This window comes from Capra hircus, chromosome 28, assembly GCF_001704415.2.
Source record: "Capra hircus breed San Clemente chromosome 28, ASM170441v1, whole genome shotgun sequence".
In the NCBI taxonomy this organism is placed as follows: Eukaryota; Metazoa; Chordata; class Mammalia; order Artiodactyla; family Bovidae; genus Capra; species Capra hircus.
In genome coordinates this window covers 36,233,815-36,255,072 of record NC_030835.1, presented here as the reverse complement: position 1 = coordinate 36,255,072, position 21,258 = coordinate 36,233,815, and the positions used below count along the sequence as shown (strand labels likewise).

General features: G+C 43.6%; 1 protein-coding gene across 1 annotated transcript in view; it reads left to right on the top strand.

Moving 5' to 3' along the window:
- Positions 1-20,791, top strand: part of EDARADD (EDAR associated death domain) — a 64,069-nt gene extending 43,278 nt beyond the window's left edge. The window contains exons 5-6 of the mRNA XM_018042240.1: positions 5,229-5,274; positions 18,458-20,791. Of these exons, the coding sequence (XP_017897729.1) occupies positions 5,229-5,274; positions 18,458-18,840 (429 nt within the window). The 3' untranslated portion in view covers positions 18,841-20,791. The remainder of the gene's footprint in view (positions 1-5,228; positions 5,275-18,457) is intronic.

The window sequence follows — 21,258 nt, the reverse complement described above, 5'->3', positions numbered from 1 at the left end:
AGGGCAGACTCTTGTTCATCACCGGATCCCTGCAGCTCCCTAAGCAGACATGGGACCCAACGACTAGGTTATAAACTCACCCAAGTGCAAAATTGATGTCGCCTAGCCAACTTTCTTTCTACTCAAAGAATTCTTGGCAGCAGTTAACACATTTGCCCAAATATAAGGTAATTTCCACATATTCACAATGGAAGGGGTTTGCAAAATGGGTGTTTTCTTTAGCCAGCTTGAATTTATACCACACTGGTGTTCAGTTTCGTGGTTACCTTCAGATTTCCTAAGGAGATATTTTAAAAATTGTAAGTGGTAAGATACACACACGATGTTTACCATCTTGACCAGTTTTAGGTGTACGGTTCAAAGGCGTTAAGTACAATGACGCTGTTGTGCAGCCCTCACCACCCATCTTAAGAGCTTTTTCATCTTGCCAAACTGAAACTCTATACCCGTTAAACACTAACTCTCCATTCGCCCTTGCTCCACCCTCTGGTAATCATTATTTTACTTTCTGTCTCTTTGAATTTAACTCCTCTAGGTAGCCCATATAAATGGAATCATATAGTATTGTCCACCTGTGACTGGCTTATTTCACTTAGCTTGCACTAAAGGTTCATCTTTATTCTAGCATGTCAGGATTCCCTTCCTTTTTAAGGCTGAATAATATTCCATATTTTGTTAATCCAGTCATCTGTCAATGGACATTTAGGTCATTTCTACCTTTTTTCTTATCTAGACCATTTCCCTTTGGCACACAGACCCAATGGTATCCAAAAACTATTCTCTTCCACAAAACCAATGCACTGCACTTGAACTTCACTCAGAATTAAAACAAGTCCTCCAAACAGAAATCTGCAGTGTTTCATCATTTGTGTGTGGTGGTTCTCAGCTCCTCGGCATCTCGAGGAGGAAATGAGCTAACCCAATAAAGATTTTCAGCCTGGGGATGACTTCCCTGATGGTGCAGTGGTTAAGACTCCACACTCTGAATGCAGACAGCATGCGTTCGATCCCTGGTCAGGGAACTACAGTCCCACATACCTCATGCCCCCACCTCACCCCAGAAAAAGTGTCATCTGCCTGGGACATAGTATGCACTTGGCAAAAGTCAGCCATCGAGAAGTTTGGAAGGAGGAAGGAGCAGGATGGAGGAACTGGTTTTGGGAGTTGGCTCAGAAAAGACCCAGGGGTAGGATCCCTTGGAGGGGAAGAGGCAGACATGAAAAGGAGAGGATTAGCCCTTGTTTCATGTCCCCTGCCGTCCTGTGTTGCTCACAGCTAAGCCCACTGCTGCTCTGACCCACGACTCTGTCCTCTGTTCCTGGATCAGTTTTAATGGAGCAGCGAATGCTTAATTGCACTCATACCCTCCGACCTGGATTCAGCGCCCCCAGGACGCTGCAGGGCTGGCCTCCGTGCCTGAGTCACAGCTCTTCGGCCCTGGACTCCTGTCCTCAGAGCTGCACTTTGGTTAGGTTCCCACCATCAGTCTCCCCCCGAGGATTATTGGTACTGACCTTACGTGTCACCAAGTATCATTCAGGTCCAGAAGGCTGTGGGAGCACCCAGGGCACATCACCCTGACTGTGAGCTTGGACAGCTTCCCAGAGCTGGTGATGCCTAAGCTGAGGCCTTAAAGGCAGGAGAAAGCGAAGCAGCAAGGAGGGGTGGGGGAGGGGGTTCCCCACATCCTCACCGCCCGCCTGGCAGAAGCTGCTAGATCTGCTCTCAGAACCTGCTCCTCTCCTTGCCAGACCACATCTTCATGTGGCCCTTGCTCTTTTCTCTCCTCCCCTCTGACTTCCCTCCTTTCTCATTCCCTCCCTTGCTGCTGAAATGTAGGCCCTGGGTGTTCCTCGAAGTTGAGACTTCATCACATGCCCTCCACTGCCTGACTTTTCTCCCAGCGTCCGTGTCTTAGTCTCCTAACCCAGCCTCTCCCGAGGACCAGCACTGTCTTCAGTTTCCGCCAAGCTCTTGTGGTCTCATCCGTCATATCTTCTGGACTCATTCTTCGTCTCACTTCTGCTCACCCGCCCCCATGCTGGTTGTATCCTTGCCATGGCTCTAGTTTTATCCCTTCCTCTCCCAAAGCAGTGGTATGGAGACTTCCTAATCCTTGCCTTTGAGCCAGTCATGCTTCCCCTCATCAGACTGCCTGGCTGCCCCATTCTCCCTGGCCACCCGTGTGTTCCTACCTCCTACAATTGGTTAGGTGTTCCCGCTCTGATCCTTGACAGCTCCAAGGATGCCCAGGTTCTGATGACAGCCTCTTAGTGACTCCCATTGCCTGAAACCAGGTCTCAGACCTCAGCCCATTTTCCCATCTCATCTCCCTCCATCACCCCGTCAACACCTTTGCTTCAGACAAAATGCCCTGCAGGGGCCCCTTGTGTTTTCACTTCCTTTTGGGCTGCCATGGACCTCTAGCTCAGTGCCCTTTCCTCCTGATTCCCCACTCTCCAGGCCCTCAAAAAGGCTCATCTCAGACATCTCTGATTTGAAGAATCAGAATATGTTTTGGTTGGAAGAAACCTCTCCCCTCTGACTTGATCTTTTCCTCCCTATCAGAACACACCGTCTTCTGCCATACGTTTTAATTAGTCTGGTGTGTCTCTATTTCCCCAGCATCTCTGAGCGGTCAGGGTTCAGGTCCTTTTACCTTTGTAGATGGGTTCCCCCACAGGAGCCGGTACCTATTAAGTTACTCAGAAAAGAGGTGCCGAATGGGGTTTCAGTAAGACCCTGGAAACCACCAAATATAAGTCTCTTCTGACTTCACTCTTAGGAAACCATCTTTAAAAGTAGCATGACATACTAATCAAGGCCAAGAACAAAAATCTAAATTGTGTCCCCATCGACTGTCCCAAGTAACTCCGAGTCTTGCCCCTCACCTACATCAGTGGGGTGAGGCTAGCCAGACACTGATTTTGGTAACATTTTCTCCAGATGATGAGGAATCAAATCACCTATGCCACATAACATCATCTTTACTTAAAGAACAGCCCATGCTTTAGCAGGACCTCATCAGTACCACAAAAATCTGTCCAGTGCTAATGTTTGTGTCTCTTGACACTACCTGAAGGTCCGGTTTCTGCTTCCTCCGCGAAAGTTTCCAATTCAGTGAGCATAACCGTGACTGTGCTGGTGGGAGGGCGAGCCTGCCTGGTCCTGCTGGAGCTGCACAGATGGGAAAAGGCAGGTCCCCACATGACCCGGTGAACACTGAATAGTGGCCTTAACGTTGTGGAGTTCCTGGGTTTTGTCTTGCAGAAGTAAAAAATTGCAGACAGAGGCATTTTTGCTCTTTTAGAGACTGGCCCTCACTCTTATAAAGTGTATATACCGTATGGTGAACACGTTGCTTTTTGTTCTAGTGAGGACAGTGAGAAAGAATAGGATTCAAACAAAGCAAGAAACAGATGAGTTAGGGGACAAAATCTAGCTGGTAAGACACACAGATGCTTCTTGTGTAAAAGAAAAAAATAGGCTTGTAATTAGACCACTGTCTGTATTCTGCAGAAACATGGGCACTTATTTTTGGATAAAATCTGTTTGTGGCCACACCCTGTGGCATGCGGGATCTTAGTTCCCGGACCAGAAATTGAACCCATGACCCTTGCAGTGGAAGCTAGAAGTCTTAACTGCTGGACCACCAGGAAAACCCTGAAACATGGGGATTTATGAACTCGAGAGCAAGGAGAAAGGCTTCCTAGGGGATTAAGAGGAAAAGACTGTTTAAAATGTTTGACTCTAGGGAGCTAGCACATCTTTAAGTGAAACTCTCAGAGGCCTGAGAATGTAGAGCGTCTATCAGCCCCTCATCTATCATCTATCATCTATCAGCCCCTCAGCATGCAAATGAGAAATCAGAGGAGTGCTCTGACTCCAGGTGAGTGAGGTGCCTGTGGTTACGAACGCAGGTGGACTCACACCCGGGGCCTTGACCCATCCCTTCATGCTTCTTCTGCAGTACTGTGGATGGAAGGGGTACCGTTAGCTGCTGAGAGAGATTTAGTTGTATGTAGGTAGCATTAATGTGGGCTTTCCCTGGGGGTTCAGTAGTCAAGACTCTGCACTTCCACTGCAGGGGAGGCAGGTTTGATCCCTGATCAGGGAACTAAGATCCCACATGCTGCATAGCCAAAATAAATAAATAAATAAAAATTTAAAAAATAACATAGAGTTAGCATGAACAGATAGACACTGGGGTCATTCTCTGCTGACTCCACTGAAAACACACACGCACACATACCCTACAAGGAGATCAGCTAACTCCCTCCAGGTAGCACAGCCTTGGTAAAAATAGAGCCTCAAGTAGGTGGGCAGAAATACATTGCTTCTAAAGGGAATTAGTCACTGTTTTTTACCAGTTTTTCTTTGCTTCTGTGACTTAGCAACTGAACAACAACCACAAAAAGTATAATAGATACAGGCAAGAATTATAACTTGGACTGACAAACAACAAGCCCGCCAAAAAGCAGATAGAGAATAAAATAAGGGAAATAGTCCATAGTGTAAAATTTAAAAAAAGGAAGAAGTGGCATCTTGTATGCATTTATACTTTAAAAAAATGACAGTAATTTAACAAACATCTGTTGAGTGTATGCTGTGTGCTGGGCATTGTTCTGACCGCTGAGGACCCAGCAAGGAGAAAAAATAGACAAGGATTCCTGCCCTCTGGGAGTTTATATTCTAGGGAGAGACACATCATTCACTACCCATTTTTTTTTAATTGGAGGGTAGTTGATTTACAACATTATATTAGTTTCTACTCTACAGCAAAGTGAACAGTTACACATATACATATATCCACTCTTTTTAAAATTCTTTTCCCATATAAATCATTGCTGAGTATTGAGTTCCCTGTGCTACACAGTAGGTCCTTATCAATTATCCATTTTATATTTAGTAGTGTAAACATGTCCATTCCAATCTCCTAATTTATCCCTTCTCTCTTTTCCCCCCAGTAACTGTAAGTTTGTTTTCTGTGTCTCTGACTCTTTCTGTTTTGTGAGTAAGTTCATTTGTACCATTTTTTTTATACCACATATAAGCAATATCATATGATATTTGTCTTTCTCTGTCTGACTTACTAGTAAAGTACCATTCTTAAGATCCATACCCCCCTCCCAGGTTCTGGTGGAAATTTAACTAAATTGGAAAACTGATAACATCTCTAATCACATATGGGTATGGTTTTAATGAAGATTGCATTTTTGTTTTTTAAGGGAGAAGAAAATGGCTTTCGAGACAGTACTGGAGACCCCCTTTCAGGTAAATGATTGACTTTAAAGGTATCTAGGCATCAGCGCTAGCTAGCATGGCTAAATTCAAGATCATTCGAGAAGGTGTTTATCATTAACTTTCAAAATCTGTATTACCGACTAGAGAAACTTTCTAACCACACGCCATGGTGAACTGCAAAGAAATCTTGCAGGATTTTCACAAAAGCCTACAAGGGATATTTTCTCGTGTTAACCCTCCTTGGCTTGTGCAAGGCACAGCAGGGTTTTTAACTGGATGGCGTTAGGATCTGATGAGGGTCAGAACCGACCCTCCCTCCAAGCTCCAGGAGCCACAGTGTTGGTAGAGAACTTTGTCAGGAGGAAGCAAATGATGGGATGTAGGCAGACCCAGTCACGGTAAGAAGGGCCACTCGGACACCCACCGCCTCCCTTCCAGCTCCGCGCCTTAGGGAGCCAGGCTATGTGCTGGTCCCCACCATTTTCTGCTTCTAATGTGTTTCACCAAAAAACATTTTAAAATTAATTTTTATTGGAGTATAGTTGCTTTACAATGTCATGTTAGTTTCTACTGCACATAAAGTGAATCAGTTATACATATACATGTATCTCTTCATTTTTAGGTTTCCTTACCATTTAGGTCACCCCAGAGCACTGAGTAGAGTTCCCTGAGCAAACAATAGGTTCTCATTAGTTATCTATTTTATATGTAGTATCAATAATGTATATAAATCAATCCCAGTCTCCCAATTCCTCCCACTTTTCCCCTTTCCCTCCTTGATGTCCATACATGTGTTCTCTATGTCTGTGTCTCTATTTTTGCTTTGCAAATAAGATCATCTATACCATTTTTCTAGATTCCACATATATGCATTAATATACAAGAAACATTTAATTTGTCTCCACTGCCTCGTCCCCCATCACCTTTTTCTGTTTCTTCATTGTAAGACAGAAACTCTGGCAGTATTAAGGGCCTTCCTTGGTGGTCCAGGGGTTGGCGCTTCACACTTCTAGTGCAGGGTTGCTGGTTTGATCCTTGGACAGAGAATCAAGATCCCCATGTGCCATGTGGCATGGCCAAAAAAATGAAAAAACAAAAAAAAAACTGGCAGTATTTAGATTTTTCATTAATTAATCATGGGGAAAATATGGAGTGAGCATTAAAATAAGCTACCAAAATAAAGCGGGAAAAAAAACCTCACCAACATTTTAAAATATCTTTTAAAACACATATTGAATGACCCAAATCATCAGGGGTTTGTTCATTTCTTTTTTAAAGAAGGATGGGGATACTCATCAAAGTCTTAGGATATTCTATCATCAATCCCAGGCTGTGCCCAGGTAACCATGCTGAAAATCAGAACTTGCGATGCATAATCAACTTTGATACATGATGTTAGGAGCAGTTTTATCTCTGGGTGATGAGATTCCAGGTGTTTTTTTGTTTTTTTCATTTCTTAAAGACCCACTGTGTGCCAGGCTCTCTGAGGAGGCCAAGTGGCAAAGGTACAGTTCTGAAAGACAGAAGTTGGGATGCTGGTTCCCGTTCAGCCACTAGCCTGCTCAGCCACTGTCCTACTGTGATTAGAGACATCAGGGAGAAATCGGGCCAGGAGAACGTCCGGTGGCACCTACCCACCAGCTTTCATGGGACAGGCCCAACATCTGGGGTCCCAACCAGGAACCCATGGAACTCGTCTTCCTTGGACCACAGTCCGCCCCTGCTGGAAGCTAAGGCCACGGCTAAGAATTATCCTCTTCCACAAATGCTCCAGTGGACACAGGCTCGTATTAGAAGCACCTCACTGAGTGAGGTGAAGGAACAGAAAGTATCTTTTCATACAAGCAGAGACAGTTTTAATTTTCTTTTCACTCCCCTGTATTTAAAAAATTTCTAGCATGAGTGGGTATCAGAAAAACCTACCCCCAAAACTTGTATATTCAAACATATATAACACCAATGATCTGGTGTAGGCACATACATATAATCAGTAGTAAAATAACCTAAAAGGTGAACTGTGATGAGCCTGAGTGGTGAGAATGTGAAATTTTTTTTCCTATACTCATCTGAGTTTTTAGATTTTCTGTGACAAGCACATATTTCTTTTCTAATTTAAAAAAAATCTATAGTTAAACTCTTTAAAGACTAACATCCTGCCTACCAATGTGAAATGTCAGCTAAAATGAGAATGAATCAAGTAAGTTGGTTAGTAATATCTGTAAACCCTTCCAAGACTCTTATGAGGTCAGGTCATTACTAGATTAATCAAATTACGGTTTGTCTCTAAATGTCTTTACCTGTGTCAAAATGAAATGAAAGATTTTCAGAGAGGACAAACTTATCACAGTGATAGCAGGTAGCATTACCTAGAGCAGAACCCGTGCTGCCGAAGTCAATATCTTTGCCACCCAGCATGATGCTTTGCCCAGAGGAATGTTCAGGTGTTTGGTTGGGGGTGTGTGTGTGTGTGTGTGTGTGTGTGTGTGTGTGTGTGTTTTCCATAAACAAGCAAATGAGAGACATTGACTTCAGGACTTTGCTCTTGGAAGATGGGGCAAAAGCAGATCCCCGTTATTTCCTCTTTTTTTTTTTTTTCTAAATATCTATTTATTTGGCCCCACCCGGTCTTAGTTGCAGCACACAGGGATACTTAGTTGCGGCATGCAAACTCTGTTGTGGCATATGGGATCTAGTTCCTTGATTGAACCCAGGACCCCAGCGTTGGGAGTCTTAGCCACTGGACCACCAGGTGAGTCCTGCCGTATTTCCCCTTTGAATGAGAGCAGCCACCTAAGTGAGGTTTACTTACTGTTGTCCTTGCACAAATTTAGCATTTGCCATGAACCAGGTCTCCTTCAAGTACTTTTATTGTTGTTCTTCAGTCGCTGATTCATGTCTAACTCTTTGCAACCCCATGGACTTCAGCAGCCAGGCTTCCCTGTCCTTCACCATCTCCCGGAGTTTGCTCAGACTCACGTCCATCGAGTCGGTGATGCCATCCGACCATCTCATCCTCTGTTGCTGCTTTTACTCTTGCCCTCAGTCTTTTCCAGCATCAAGGTCTTTTCCAATGCGTCTGCTCTTTTTAGAGATGCCCTTAGAAAAAAGTGTTAATGACAGCTCTGTGGGTTCAGCTATTCACCGGTGGATACAACAGAAGTAGCGCCGGGTCACATGACTGGCACTGGTCACGTGACTGGCACTCCATCGCACAGGTCCTGAGTGGGATTCAAGCCCCAGGCCTGGCCTGACTGCCCACCCCACCGCCACCACCAGCACCACACCACGCTGTCTCCCTACTGGCCAGACCCATCGCCTGTGTAGCACGCATGTCAGATGCTGGGGTGTCATTCCCGGGGGGTGAAGGTCAGACTTCCAGCTCAGAGTCTCAGGCTGGAACAAAGCCAAAGTCCACCCACTTCCCCCAGAGTCAGTCTTTGAGCCATTGAAACACTTTTTGCAGACGCTTGCTACTTTCCCCTAATCAGGCCCTTGGTCTAGCCTTAACTCAGAGCCTGGCTTTTATTTAATTCTTAAAATCTGAAAACCTTAGTTATCTGCCATCCAGTGTATATCTCGTTAAAGTAAGCAATGTGCAGAGGGTGGAAGGCTCTAAGATAAAAGGAGGGATTCAACCAGAGTGAGAAATGACAGCTGACAGTTTGTAATCAAGGAAAGAATAAGAATACAGTTCAGAATCCGCTACTGCCAGAAAAATAGAGCCCCCTCGCAGAACCACTGAATACAGGAGCCAGGCCCCAGGAGTCATAGAAGTTTCACAATGTTTCCATGCAGCTTTTCAAAATGAAAACATTTGGGCTTTAAAAGAGTATGACTCAGCTATAAAAAACAGACAAACAAAAAACTCCTCACAAATTGGAAAGTTAAAAACCTTTTCTAGGGACTTACCTAGCAATCTAGTGGTTAAGACTCTGCGCTCCTAATGCAAGGGGCACAGGTTCGATTCCTGGTTGAACTAAGATCCCACATGCTGCAAGGGGAAGATGACATTAAAAAAAAAGATATGTCGATTCTGTAAACTACAGAAATTAAAACAAATAAATAATTTTAAAAACTAAAAAAACAAATAATAACCTCTTGTTCTCCCCTCTGGTGGCACTAATATCACTTGGACCATGACTCCCTCCCTACCTCTTCACAGTTGCCAGGTTTTCAGGACTTGACTTTCTGACCACCTTGCATAATTCAGCACTTGCCTCTTCCAAACCTAATTTCCCTGTAGAAGAGAATGTGCAAAAATATTTTCTTTTTTTTTCAACTGAGGTCTATATAGTGACACTTAGTAAATACGTTGTGTCACGTAATTTCAGAATGCAAGCTCACGTAAAATTCGCTGCTAAATTTTAACCTGGGTCCTTTCTTATATGTGTGTTTTGTTTTGTTTTTAAACATACCTTCTATGCCTCCGTTTTGTGTGATGACAGAGTGGCCCAGTGTGATTTACTTGCCAAGATCCATCCGATTTGTCAGTTAGATTTCCTAGCGCTGCTGCCAACTTGATGTCTTCTTAAAAGGGTGTTTCAGAGAGGGAAAATGAAATCACATTGTTTTTCCCTTTGGTTAAGAGATCAAACACCCACCAAAAGCCCTGGGGTCAGTTTCTTAGTAGATAAAAATAATTCTTCACCATTTTCGAGCTCAGAGCAAATAACTACCTCTGATGAGTCATGTGGTATGCACGCACCCCAGTGATCTCTCAAAGCCGTAAACTGGCATTTTAAATATATTTATTTCTAGCTGTGTTAGAAATTACATGCAGAAAAAAGCATGAATTTACGCCATTAACAAACAGAACTATGGAAGTATTTGACAGTACTTTGACACTTGCTGGTATTTTCCAAATCTCATAATGTATAGACACCCAGGAGTTATTTCAGTTATTTTAGAACAGAACATGTTTTGCTATTTGCGAAGCTGCCAGTATAAAATGTTTACTATATAATTGTTCGTGCCAGCTGAAGACCTGGTTATCATGGGGAACATTATTGTAAATGATTTGAGAGCCCGCAGTGGCACTGAGCACTGTGGAGGGAAACACCTGTGTGGTAATAGCTCCCGAGAAGCCAGGGTGTGCAAGATAAAACGGCACCTCCCCTGCAGGGAGACGCATTAAGTCAATCTGTGATCCACTGCCAGCACCCCGACTGGAGCCATTTTCCAGGCTCAGCCAATCACGACCCTCGTGAGCTCTGCATCTTGTTCCAATTCACAATTAACTGTTAATTGACCAGCATTTTATGGTCTGCCAGCCGCCAGCTTGAGAGTACGGCATCTCTGGACGTGAACTGTTTCTTACTTTGTTTGAAATGACATGGACATACCTTGTCACTGAGCATGCTTGATTTCTGAACTCTTCAAGGTGTGATGTAAAAGGTATGTGAGATGAAGAATAGTGGAAGAAGGGGAAAAAAAAAAAACCCTAGGAAAACCCATTCTTCTGCTTGTGAGTGTGCGGAAATATTATCCACAAACTCCCAATCACCAACCACACACTGTATTCTTCAAAGCATCTACTTTTGCTGGCCCATCTGATTGAGAACTTCCTCAGTAGATATGGTTTAAGGCAATGGTTTTCAACCCTGCTGCACATGAGAATTTCCAAGAGAGCTTAGAAAACTTCCCGCGCCCGGCCTGTACCCCAGACCAATTGAATAAGGATCTTGGTGGTGGAACCAGACATCGGGATTTTGTAATCTCCCCAGGGGAGAGTGGGGTGGGGCGGGGGCAGAGAGTTCCGTCTTTAGCCAAGGTTTGGGAACTACTGCTTTATTTATTCATCCATGCCTGTCATGCATGGGATCTTAGTTCTCCAACCAGAGATCAAACCCGCACCCCTGCACTGAAAACTCAGAATCTTAACCACTGAACCACCAGGAAAGCCCTGAGAACTACCGCTGTTACGGTTCCTCACCTGCAGCTACTAATGCTTTGTTGCACTGCTGCCGAGTCGCTTCAGTCGTGTCTGACTCTGTGTGACCCCATAGACGGCAGCCCACCAGGCTCCCCAATCCCTGGGCTTCTCCAGGCAAGAACACTGGAGTGGGTTGCCATTTCCTTCTCCAGTACATGAAAGTGAAAAGGGAAAGTGAAGTTGCTCAGTCGTGTCCGACTCTTCGCGACCCCATGGACTGCTGCCCACCAGGCTCCTCCGCCCGTGGGATCTTCCAGGCAAGAGTACTGGAGCGGGGTGCCATTGCCTTCTCCAACTACCATGAACTAGGATAAGGCTTTAAGGGATGGCTTCACTTAATCCTCTCCACAACGTTATGAAATCCAGTCCTCTCAGTTGTTCAGAGAGGGAGGACGCGGCCGTAGCAAGCTGAGTAGCCTGGCCAAGCTGCGTGCCTGCACAGCGTCGGCTTGTATCGATACTTGGTCGGCATGGCTCTAAAGCTCATGAGGCTCTCACTCCTCTCCGTAGCAACCAGTCACCCTTCTTCTGCCTTGTATATGCTCAGCACAAGAAACCTTTCAGTTTGTCTGAACCTTTCTAGATAACTCTTCATATGCTGCCCAGAAGTTTCTGATTTGATTATTTCTCTTTGTCATGTTCTTCATTAAGCAGATTTACTCAGCAGACATTACTGAGTGCCTACTGTGTGCCTGGAGTTAAGTGGAGACATTAGACATCTAAGTCCCTTTCCCTCTTAGACCTTATATACTAGTTGGGAGTGACAGACAGTAAACACAAGTAATTACAGATGGTGGTAGGTGCCTTGAGGAAAACAAATGAGTGTACAGTGGGGTTTGCCTGCAAGGAAAGGATGCTGTGTTAGCTAAGAAGGTGCACCAAGATCTAAACAGTGCAAAGGAGCCAGCCATGTGGAGATCTGAGAAAGGAGGACTTCAGGGCGAAGACCCAGCTGGTGCAAAGGTCCTGAGCCAGGGTGGAGTATATGTTCCAGGGACAAGGGTGGGCAGTGAAGAGCACTTGAAAAGGGAATGAGCTGGGAGGTGTCAGCAGAGGCCAGATGACACAATGACACACTCTTCCCCCCCGCCATTCTACTTTAAAAAAAATGTAAAACCTAACACCCTTAAATAACATTTATATAAGACTTGACAAAAATGCTTTCATCTCATTTAATTCATGAGATATAAGAATTATTATATTATCATCTCCATTTGATAGATGAGGAAGCTGAAGTCCAGGGATATTAAATGCCATTTAGCAGTCAAGCCCTGGAAAGCTGGGGCACCAGGGTTTGAGGAGCCCCGTCTGATGCAGCTGACTCAGGATTATGCATGTGAAGCAGTGGTCCCCAACCTTTTTGGCACCAGGGACTGGTTTTGTGAAAGAGTTTTTCCACCATCTGGGGGTGGGAGTCGGGGATGGTATCAGGATGATTCAAGTACATTACACTTATTGTGCACTTTATTTCTAATATGATTCCATCAGCTCCACCTCAGATCATCAGGCATAAGATCCCAGAATTTGGGACTCCTGATATAAAAGGGCACAGTGCAGGGCCAGTTATATATTAAGCATTTAATAAATGACAGTTACTGTGATGATAAAAATCACTGAGAAATTTGGCCCTTCCTCCACTGATAAATTCTTCCTTAGTTCAAGCCAGGACTCAGACTAAACTTAAGAAGGCAAGTCCTTCCAGGGTTTTGGCCTCTAAGAGGTTATTATGAATTAATGGTGCAGTCCATTCTTGTTTTTCATCAGTGGAAAATATGCAAGTCAAGTGTCAAAACATGACAAGCAAGGACCCTACTTGTTAAAGTGAATTTTTATACATAACTGACTTCTCTCTCCTCAATAACGCTCTCCTTTCCTTCCCCCAAATCTAGAATCACTCTTTTGTATTTTTCTGTTAATAGCCAACAGACACCAGTAAATTCTCTTTCCTTTGCTAGTAATTCTCTCTTCACATCCTAAAATGCATCACACAGTAATAAGAAACCTACCTTGTCTCTGGAGGAGAAAAAACAATTCTTATTCATTCATTTAGTAAACAGTTTTTGAGTTTCTCCTGTACGGATATCCTGAGCTTGCCACAGGGTAGCATCCAATAATAATCCCATTTTTTTCCCTCATTTCTTAGGAAAACTTCTTTGGTTCTAAATGTTTCTCTTCCCATGATTTTTCTTACCCCAAAGCATCAGCCATTCTTTCCTTGCATGCACACGAATACATGATAGGTGTTTACAGGAGGGCAGGACAAAATGTATTTCATAGGGGAAAAAAAAGTTTGTCTGCTTAAATCCTCAGAGAACTAATTATAGTTTATGATTCAAAAGGCAACTTTAAATTCATGACTGTTGGCAGTTTGTGTAGATTCCAGTTGGGAAAATGGCTTAACATGTGTGTCATTGAAAATAAAAAAGGAAACAATAGATTTTTGACACATCATGCTTTCAAAACAAACTGATAAATGGATGGTGGTGGTGTTCAGAGAAACTGAAGCTTCTCATACACTAGAAGGCTTAGAGGAGCTTCACAGAAACCATAACGATTTTCATTCTTCTTGACACTAAAGAAGAAAACATTGCTAAAACCCTGAGTCTTATGGAGGTAATACAGGGCAGACCTTCAGAAAGCAATACATTTCATTCTGGACTTAGAGATATAAATTGTTTATTTTTCTGTGACATTTAAAAAATATATTTTAAGTATCCAAATAAATATATTAACTATAGAAAATTAGGACCATCCATTGTTAACGTATTTATGCATACTTCTAGATTTTTCCTATGCCCATGAATGTGTGTATAATATATGCCTTATGTGGATAAAAATGACTGTATTATTTTGTTTTTACAAAAACTGAATTATACATAGCCTTTGGTAAACTGCTTGTTTTTCTACTTGACAGATTATTATTTTGACTCAACTTTTTTCCCATATACCCACCTTTATTTTTTTAATTAATTTATTTTTAATTGAAGGATAATTGCTTTACAGTATTAACGTTGGTTTCTGCCCTACATCAACATGAATCAGCCATAGGTGTACATATGTCCCCTCCCTCTTGAACCTCTGTCCCCTTTCCTACCCCACCCCACCTCTCTAGGTTGTTACAGAGCCCTGATTTGAGTTCCCTGGATTTTGACTCTGCTTTTAAATAAGGGCAAAGAAAATTGCACAGTTTCCCCCTTGTATGCAAAAGCCACCTTTGATGTTAGAAAGCTCTTTATAAATAAATTTCTGTCCCGTCATGGAGCTAAAGTCTTACTTCCAGATACACCACACCATTATTAATGGAACGGAAGAATAACTCTCACTATGTTACACAGAAATGGAATTCAACATTTTAGAACTCTAAGATGTGTACACATTGCAGAAGGATATGGATCCTTTTTCAGGGCCCTGAAGGTGCAACAACAAAGACCATATGGAATATCTCCCTGCAAGGCAAAGTCAGGAGATGCCAACACAATGATGAGACTCTGGGTGCGACGGCATTGCAGGCAGAGCCAGGGGATTTAATGAAGGGGTGCTTCCGAGGTGGGTTTCATAGGATAGATAAGTTCAGTAGCTGAGGGGAATTTCAATGAGAGGAATTCAGTGAGAGGCAGAGAGAAAGAAGAGAGATAACTGATCAGAGAGAAAACATCAGAAAAGTCATGGAGGAAATCTTTATTTTCCACCTATGCAATTGACAGATATTTTTTAAAGTGTTACTTGGTGCTAACAAAGGTCAGCTGAGATATGCACCATCACTATTCTCTGTTTGGAGTGTAAATTGGTACAACATTTATTTCTGGAAAGCAGTTTAGGATATATGCACTGTTAGCCTTAAGATGGTCATACTTTTCAGCCTAATAGTCCCATTACTGGAGAGATAATTAAAGAGGTGGCCAAAAATTTAGATGTAAGGGTCTGCATCAAATTGTTACTCCTAGTCATGCAACTATGGGGAAACCCTCGATGTTCAAGTTTATACAAAATTCATAACTGAATATAATTTTTAAATGTTCTACACTGAGCTTGTATTTTTTTCCTTTTCATTTTATTAAACTTTGAAACAAAGAAAATACAGGTTGTCTATTTAGGAAGTGAGTAGTCCCCCTTCTCTGGAGCCCAGATTATATTCAAGGAAGTCAAGGGAAATAAGATGGGAAGAGAGGTATGGAGAGCTTCCAGGGGAGATTGGGACCCTGGTAACTGGTTGGATAGAGAAAGAAAGTCTGTAAGGATGCTGAAGAATTGCAGGTGTCATTAGGGGACTTGAGGTGCTTTGGGTGCACAGTAGGAGAAATGTAAGTACTGTATTGGGCCCTTTAAAGAGTTGGAGATGTCATCTGAACATCAAGAGACACTTTCTAGTAGTCAGTTCTGGAGCCCAGGTGAGCTGGCAGGGTTGGCCATTCATTTACTCACTCAATCCACGTTGGTTAAGTGTTTGCTGTGTGTCAAGAGCTGTATTAGATCCTGCAGATGCAAAAAGAAAGGGTCTTCCATTCTAGTGGGAGATCTTTGTAGAGGCTGGGAGCGGAGAAGACCAAAGGGACACGGTGCAGAAGAGGAAAGCTTTGGGCTAAGAACAAGACTAGAGCACCTCCTTGTAACTCCCAGGGACTTGGCAGTGAGACAGGCTGGGATCGCAGTGTGTCTGGAAGACAAGAAAAGGGATGTGGCCTGGACAAGGTAGGATGTGCTTGGGAATAAGGGGCTTTTTAAAGCAGTAAGGAAATGAAGAGTAATAGAAAGTCCTTCAGTGAATTATAAACCAGAGAGTGGCAGTTTGAGGTTCTTATTTTTTATGATAGAGGAGCTATATACCTATCTGTGGATAAAGGAAAGAGAATCAGTAGAGATGGGTGTCTGGAGGTGAGGGAAAAGAAAGGAGGTATTTGACGAAACAAATCATGGGGAAGGTAGGAAGAGGTGGCCTCAAAGGGGTAAGTGAAGCTTGGTGAGGAGGGTTGCTGCGATAATACGTCGGCTCAGTGCTGAACAATATGTTTGTTCATGTAATACATGGGTTTCATTATTGCAGAAATATAAACACCACTAGAGAAAGTTTGGAAAATAGAAGCATAACCCCAGGTGGTGCAGTGGTAAAGACTCTGCCTTCCAACGCAAGAGACACAAGTTCCATCCCTGGATCAGGAAGATCCCCTGGAGGAGGGCATGGTAACGCACTCTAGTATTCTTACCTGGAGAATCCCATGGACAGAGGAGCCTGGTGGGCTACAGCCCATGGGGTCGCAAAGAGTCGGGCATGACTGAGCGCACAGCTCACACCTGAGCACACCCCGACATACACACTGAGAAAGTTTGGAAAATAAAAACATAATCCTACCTTAACCACAGAAGCTATGATTGCTTTTGTACATTTCCTTCCACGGTAATATTAACAGAGACTTTTCCCATGGTTTTAATCAGAGTACATAAATGTCTTGCTGCTGCTGCTGCTGCTGCTGCTGCTGCTGCTAAGTCGCTTCAGTCGTGTCCGACTCAGTGCGACCCCAGAGACGGCAGCCCACCAGGCTCCCCTGACCCTGGGATTCTCCAGGCAAGAACACTGGAGTGGGTTGCCATTTCCTTCTCCACATAAGTGCCTTACATCTTGCATTTTTCACTTAACATGACAGCACACACATTTTCTAGGTTGCTATATAGTTTTCATAATTTCTTAAATAATATTCCTTCAAATAGTAACAATAATTTATTTCACTAGTCCCCTAACTTTGATTTTAAGTTTTTAAAAAATGTATAATAAGAGTAAGACTATAATAAAAAATGTTCCAGTACATACATATTTTAGAGGATCTCCTTTGGCTGGATTCTCAGAAGTTATATTAGTAGGTCAGAGTATGAGCATAATTCTCATGGTTTTTGTTATCTTTTACTTTGTATTTGCCTCAAATTTTCTAATTCTCAATTTTATAACAACCAGGGTGATTCCTTTTTTTTTTTTTTTCTTTTCTCCAAATGTTTTAATTTCCTAAGTTGGGCAGTCCACACAGTTCAGTGTAGAAAAAGGCATCATAACCTCCCAGAATTTTCCAAGCCAGTGATCTTTAGTGTTGCCTTTGATGGTTAAATATTCCCAGTGAGAGGGGCTAGGAAATTCAGTGCAGTTGCAGAGTTTTAATTCACTTGGATTGCTGTGCAGACCCCGCTTACACCTGTACTCTGAGTTCTCTCTTGCCTACTAACCTCTTCCCTCTAACCTATTTACTGCTTACCTACTAGCTTCATCCTCTGCTCACATGGCAGATCCTGCAGGGAGGCCAGAGATGATGCATGGGAAGGTGGCCCTTCCTCTGTGCTGGGGCTGCTCTTCTTGGTGAAAGCAGTCATGTCCGACCCTTCACGACCCCATAGACTATAGCCTGCCAGGCTCCTCTGTCCATGGAATTCTCCAGGCAAGAATACTAGAGCAGGTAGCCATTCCCTTCTCCAGGGGATCTTCCCAACCCAGGGATCGAACCTGGGTCTCCAGGATTGCAGGCACATTTTTTTTTTATCATCTGAGCCACCAGGGATGCCCCCTTCTTGGGGAGGCTGAGCTCAAAGTCACCCACTCATCCAGCCTACTGCACACACCTCAGGGTATTGGCTCCACTTCAAAGGCAGCCCTATGTGTAAAAAAAAGGACAAAAACATAAATAAAGGCAAAGCCATGATAAGGTAGCCATAAATCTGAAAAGTCTGGCATTATCAGTTATCACTCATTTTCAAATATGCGTTTGGAGTGGATATTCCAGTTTGGGGTTGTGCATGTATTTTTTTTTTTTTAATAAAGACTTTTTGAAGAATTGTGCAATACTTTACACTCTGACATGCTGTGCTTGACCTTAAAAAGCTGACAAGGCTGACTTATAATTTGGAAGGGGCAAGAGGGTTGAGGAGCAGGTGAGAATGGGCTGGTTTCTCCTGGGATGGCTGAGTCCAACCCCCCTGGACTGGCTATCTGCCCATGGAAAGAGCTCTGATTTTTGGAGCCCTTATCTGGCCAGCAGGCTCACAGACACACAGCCTGGGGAGACAGACAGTCTCAGAAAGGAACACTGGCTATATAAAGTCTTGCCACCGCTTCCAGCAGAGCAGCTCTTCTTGACCGCAAAGAACAAGGCGTTATTGGTGAATATGTAGAAGTGAGTATCCTGAAATAGATGCTGTGCTCACCCTGATGCTATGAGCAATTCAGTAGGAAAATAAAGGACTGAAGAGATAAGTGTGTGTCCGGGGCCTCTTGCTGACACATGCACCCTGTGCTTTACCCTGCAGATGTGAGCAAGGATGTGTCCTGCACGGAGACCTGTTCCTGTCCCTCCTGTTCGCTGCAAGTCCCCACCATCAGCGACTTGCTCAATGACCAGGACTTACTAGATGTGATCAGGATAAAGCTGGATCCCTGTCACCCAACAGTCAAAAACTGGAGGAATTTTGCAAGCAAGTGGGGCATGCCCTACGACGAGCTGTGCTTCCTGGAGCAGCGACCGCAGAGCCCCACCCTGGAGTTCTTGCTCCGGAACAGTCAGAGGACGGTGGGCCAGCTGATGGAGCTCTGCCGGCTGTACCACCGGGCCGACGTGGAGAAGGTGCTGCGCAGGTGGGTGGACGAGGAGTGGCCCAAGCGGGGGCGTGGAGAGCACCCCAGGAACTTCTAGACCTTGGCTCCTTCTCATTGGCCTCTCGGACATTGAAACACGCGCAGGTTAAGGAGCAATGTGAATCTGTTCTTTTTCTTCTCTTTTCCCACATTGTGCTGCGTGCAGGATCTTAGTTCCCTAGCCAGGGATCGAACCCATGGTGCCTGCCCTGGGAGCGTGGAGTCTTAACCACTGGACCGCTGGGGAAGTCCTGACTCTGTTCTTTTCCAGGTTTAGGAGAAGGGCCCAGAGCCATGGACACTGGTTTTCCCCAGAGCTGGCAGTTTTGTGGAGGGGTCGGGTATGTTTTTGGTGGTGGAATTTCCTTTAGTTTTGCACATCTGTTTTAATTTAATATTTGAATCTGGAATTGGGGAAGATGTGTTGTAAGCTCCTACGGGGACCAGGGCCAAATCTATAATCGGAATGGATTCATGCCATGATGAAAATAAAAGTTCCCCTCCTTTAAATACTGAAGATTGAGACTGGAGCTAAGATGGTTGATGGCTCCCAAAAGTCATCATCCGCAAGATCCGGGATGAGTATTGACACTCCCACAGTTTAGAAGAAAACCACAGAGAGCAGTCACCCTTTACTCTGTTACTCTTTTTGTTACAAAGTGCATAAGTGAACTTACAGGTTACTGGCATTATGTAGTGATACACTCTAGGACACAGGTGCCCTCTTTCTCATTCAAGCACTTGCATAATCTGGGTGCTGTCAAAGAGGTCTTTGCTTGAGTATTTTTGAAAGAAATGTTTATTAAAACAGTTGGTTATTGGGAAGACAAAGTCAGGAATTAGCAGGGTAATAAGGACCACCACGGGAAAGGTATTGACAAAGAGTTGGCCCTCCCAGTATCCTTGCCTTTTTAAAAGTTAATTTAATATTTATTTCTATGTCTTTTCTATCAGGTCAAGTGTTTTGCCCCAGAGAGAAAGCTCAGTTGAGAAATAAATAAAAATCTGGGGAGGGAGGAGGGGTTCAGGATAGAAGGGACACATGTATGCCTGTGGTCAGTTCATATTAATGTATGGCAACATCCATCACAATATTGTACAGTTCAGATATTGTACATCACAATTCAGCCCATAGGTGAAAGGCAACCCCCTCTAAAACCTATTATCTCAGCTTAAGACAGAGCCTCAGTATGACCCAGCACATTAGCCAAGAAAGAGAAATCTTTAATGATGATATTGGAAGGGGAGCTGTGCTTTAAAATCCAAATTTTAGAGGATTAACCAAATGAAAGATTAGATCCAAAGAATATCCAGAATTCTTGTTTGATGGTTTACTGTGGAAGCTGTGGAGGATGGGAGGGAAGCCTTGGTTTACTTGACAGTTTCATAAAAGTGCTATTTGGTTTTGGCTATAGGCTTAGAAAATTAAGGTACTTCATCCAGTTTGGGAGGATTCCGTATAAATCCCTGACTAAAAGAAGCAAAAGTGGTGACTAACATTAATAGAAGTATAAGAAAGATTAGGATTAACTCAAAGTTATTTTCTAAACCACTGACATTTTTCCCCCACTGTTTATAGCAGTTACAGAGGTTGCTGATATGTAGTCATCAAATGTTATCTCTAAACTTGCAAAATTACTGTAGAGACCTACCAATCACTTCCGATTTAGTCAGTGTTAGTCACACCTAGCTCGTCAGATTTAGCAGATAAATGCCAAGTTTATCAAAAGATGTACTTAAAGCAGCAGTCAGAAATAAAAGGTAAATTTTAAAAACTGAGTTCTTTTGCAGCTTGACGTCCAATGGGGTGGTTGTTACATGTTGCTTGTCTGCCCTGTTCTTGGCACTGTACAGAACATCTGATTTTGTACCACGTTCGAGATCCCAGGTGGAGCAATGGTGAAGAATCTGCCTGCCAGGGCAGGAGACGCAAGAACTCGGGTTCTATGCCTCGGTCGGGAAGCTCCCCTGGAGGAGGAAATGGCAGCCCTCTCCAGTATTCTTGCCTGGAGAATCCCACGGACAGAGGAGCCTGGTGGGCTACAGTCCATGGGGTCACCAGGACTCGGACACGACTGAGCATGCGCAAGCACGTACACGTGGTGTTTTCGTTGGGCTGCGTGTGACGTGTTCTCATATGTTAGCCCAAAATGTACTATGGGAAAGTGCGGATGAGCCTTTCACATTTATTATGGACATTTAGGGTAATGGAACCAAAAGGGTGCGCTTATTTAGTGTTTTGTGGTTCCAGACCCTCAAGTCAGAGGGTCATCTCTCCTTGGATCCTAACACCCCCTTGTGATAGGAGGAGAGAGTCCCAGCATGACAAATGTCCTGGACATGTTTCCAAATTTCCAAACTGCAGATTTCAATCTCAAAGCTGACTTTTTTTCCAAGTTTTTGTTTTTTTTTAATGTGGACCATTTTTAAAGCATTTTGAATTTAAAATCTGTTTTTACTGCATTTTTTATGATAT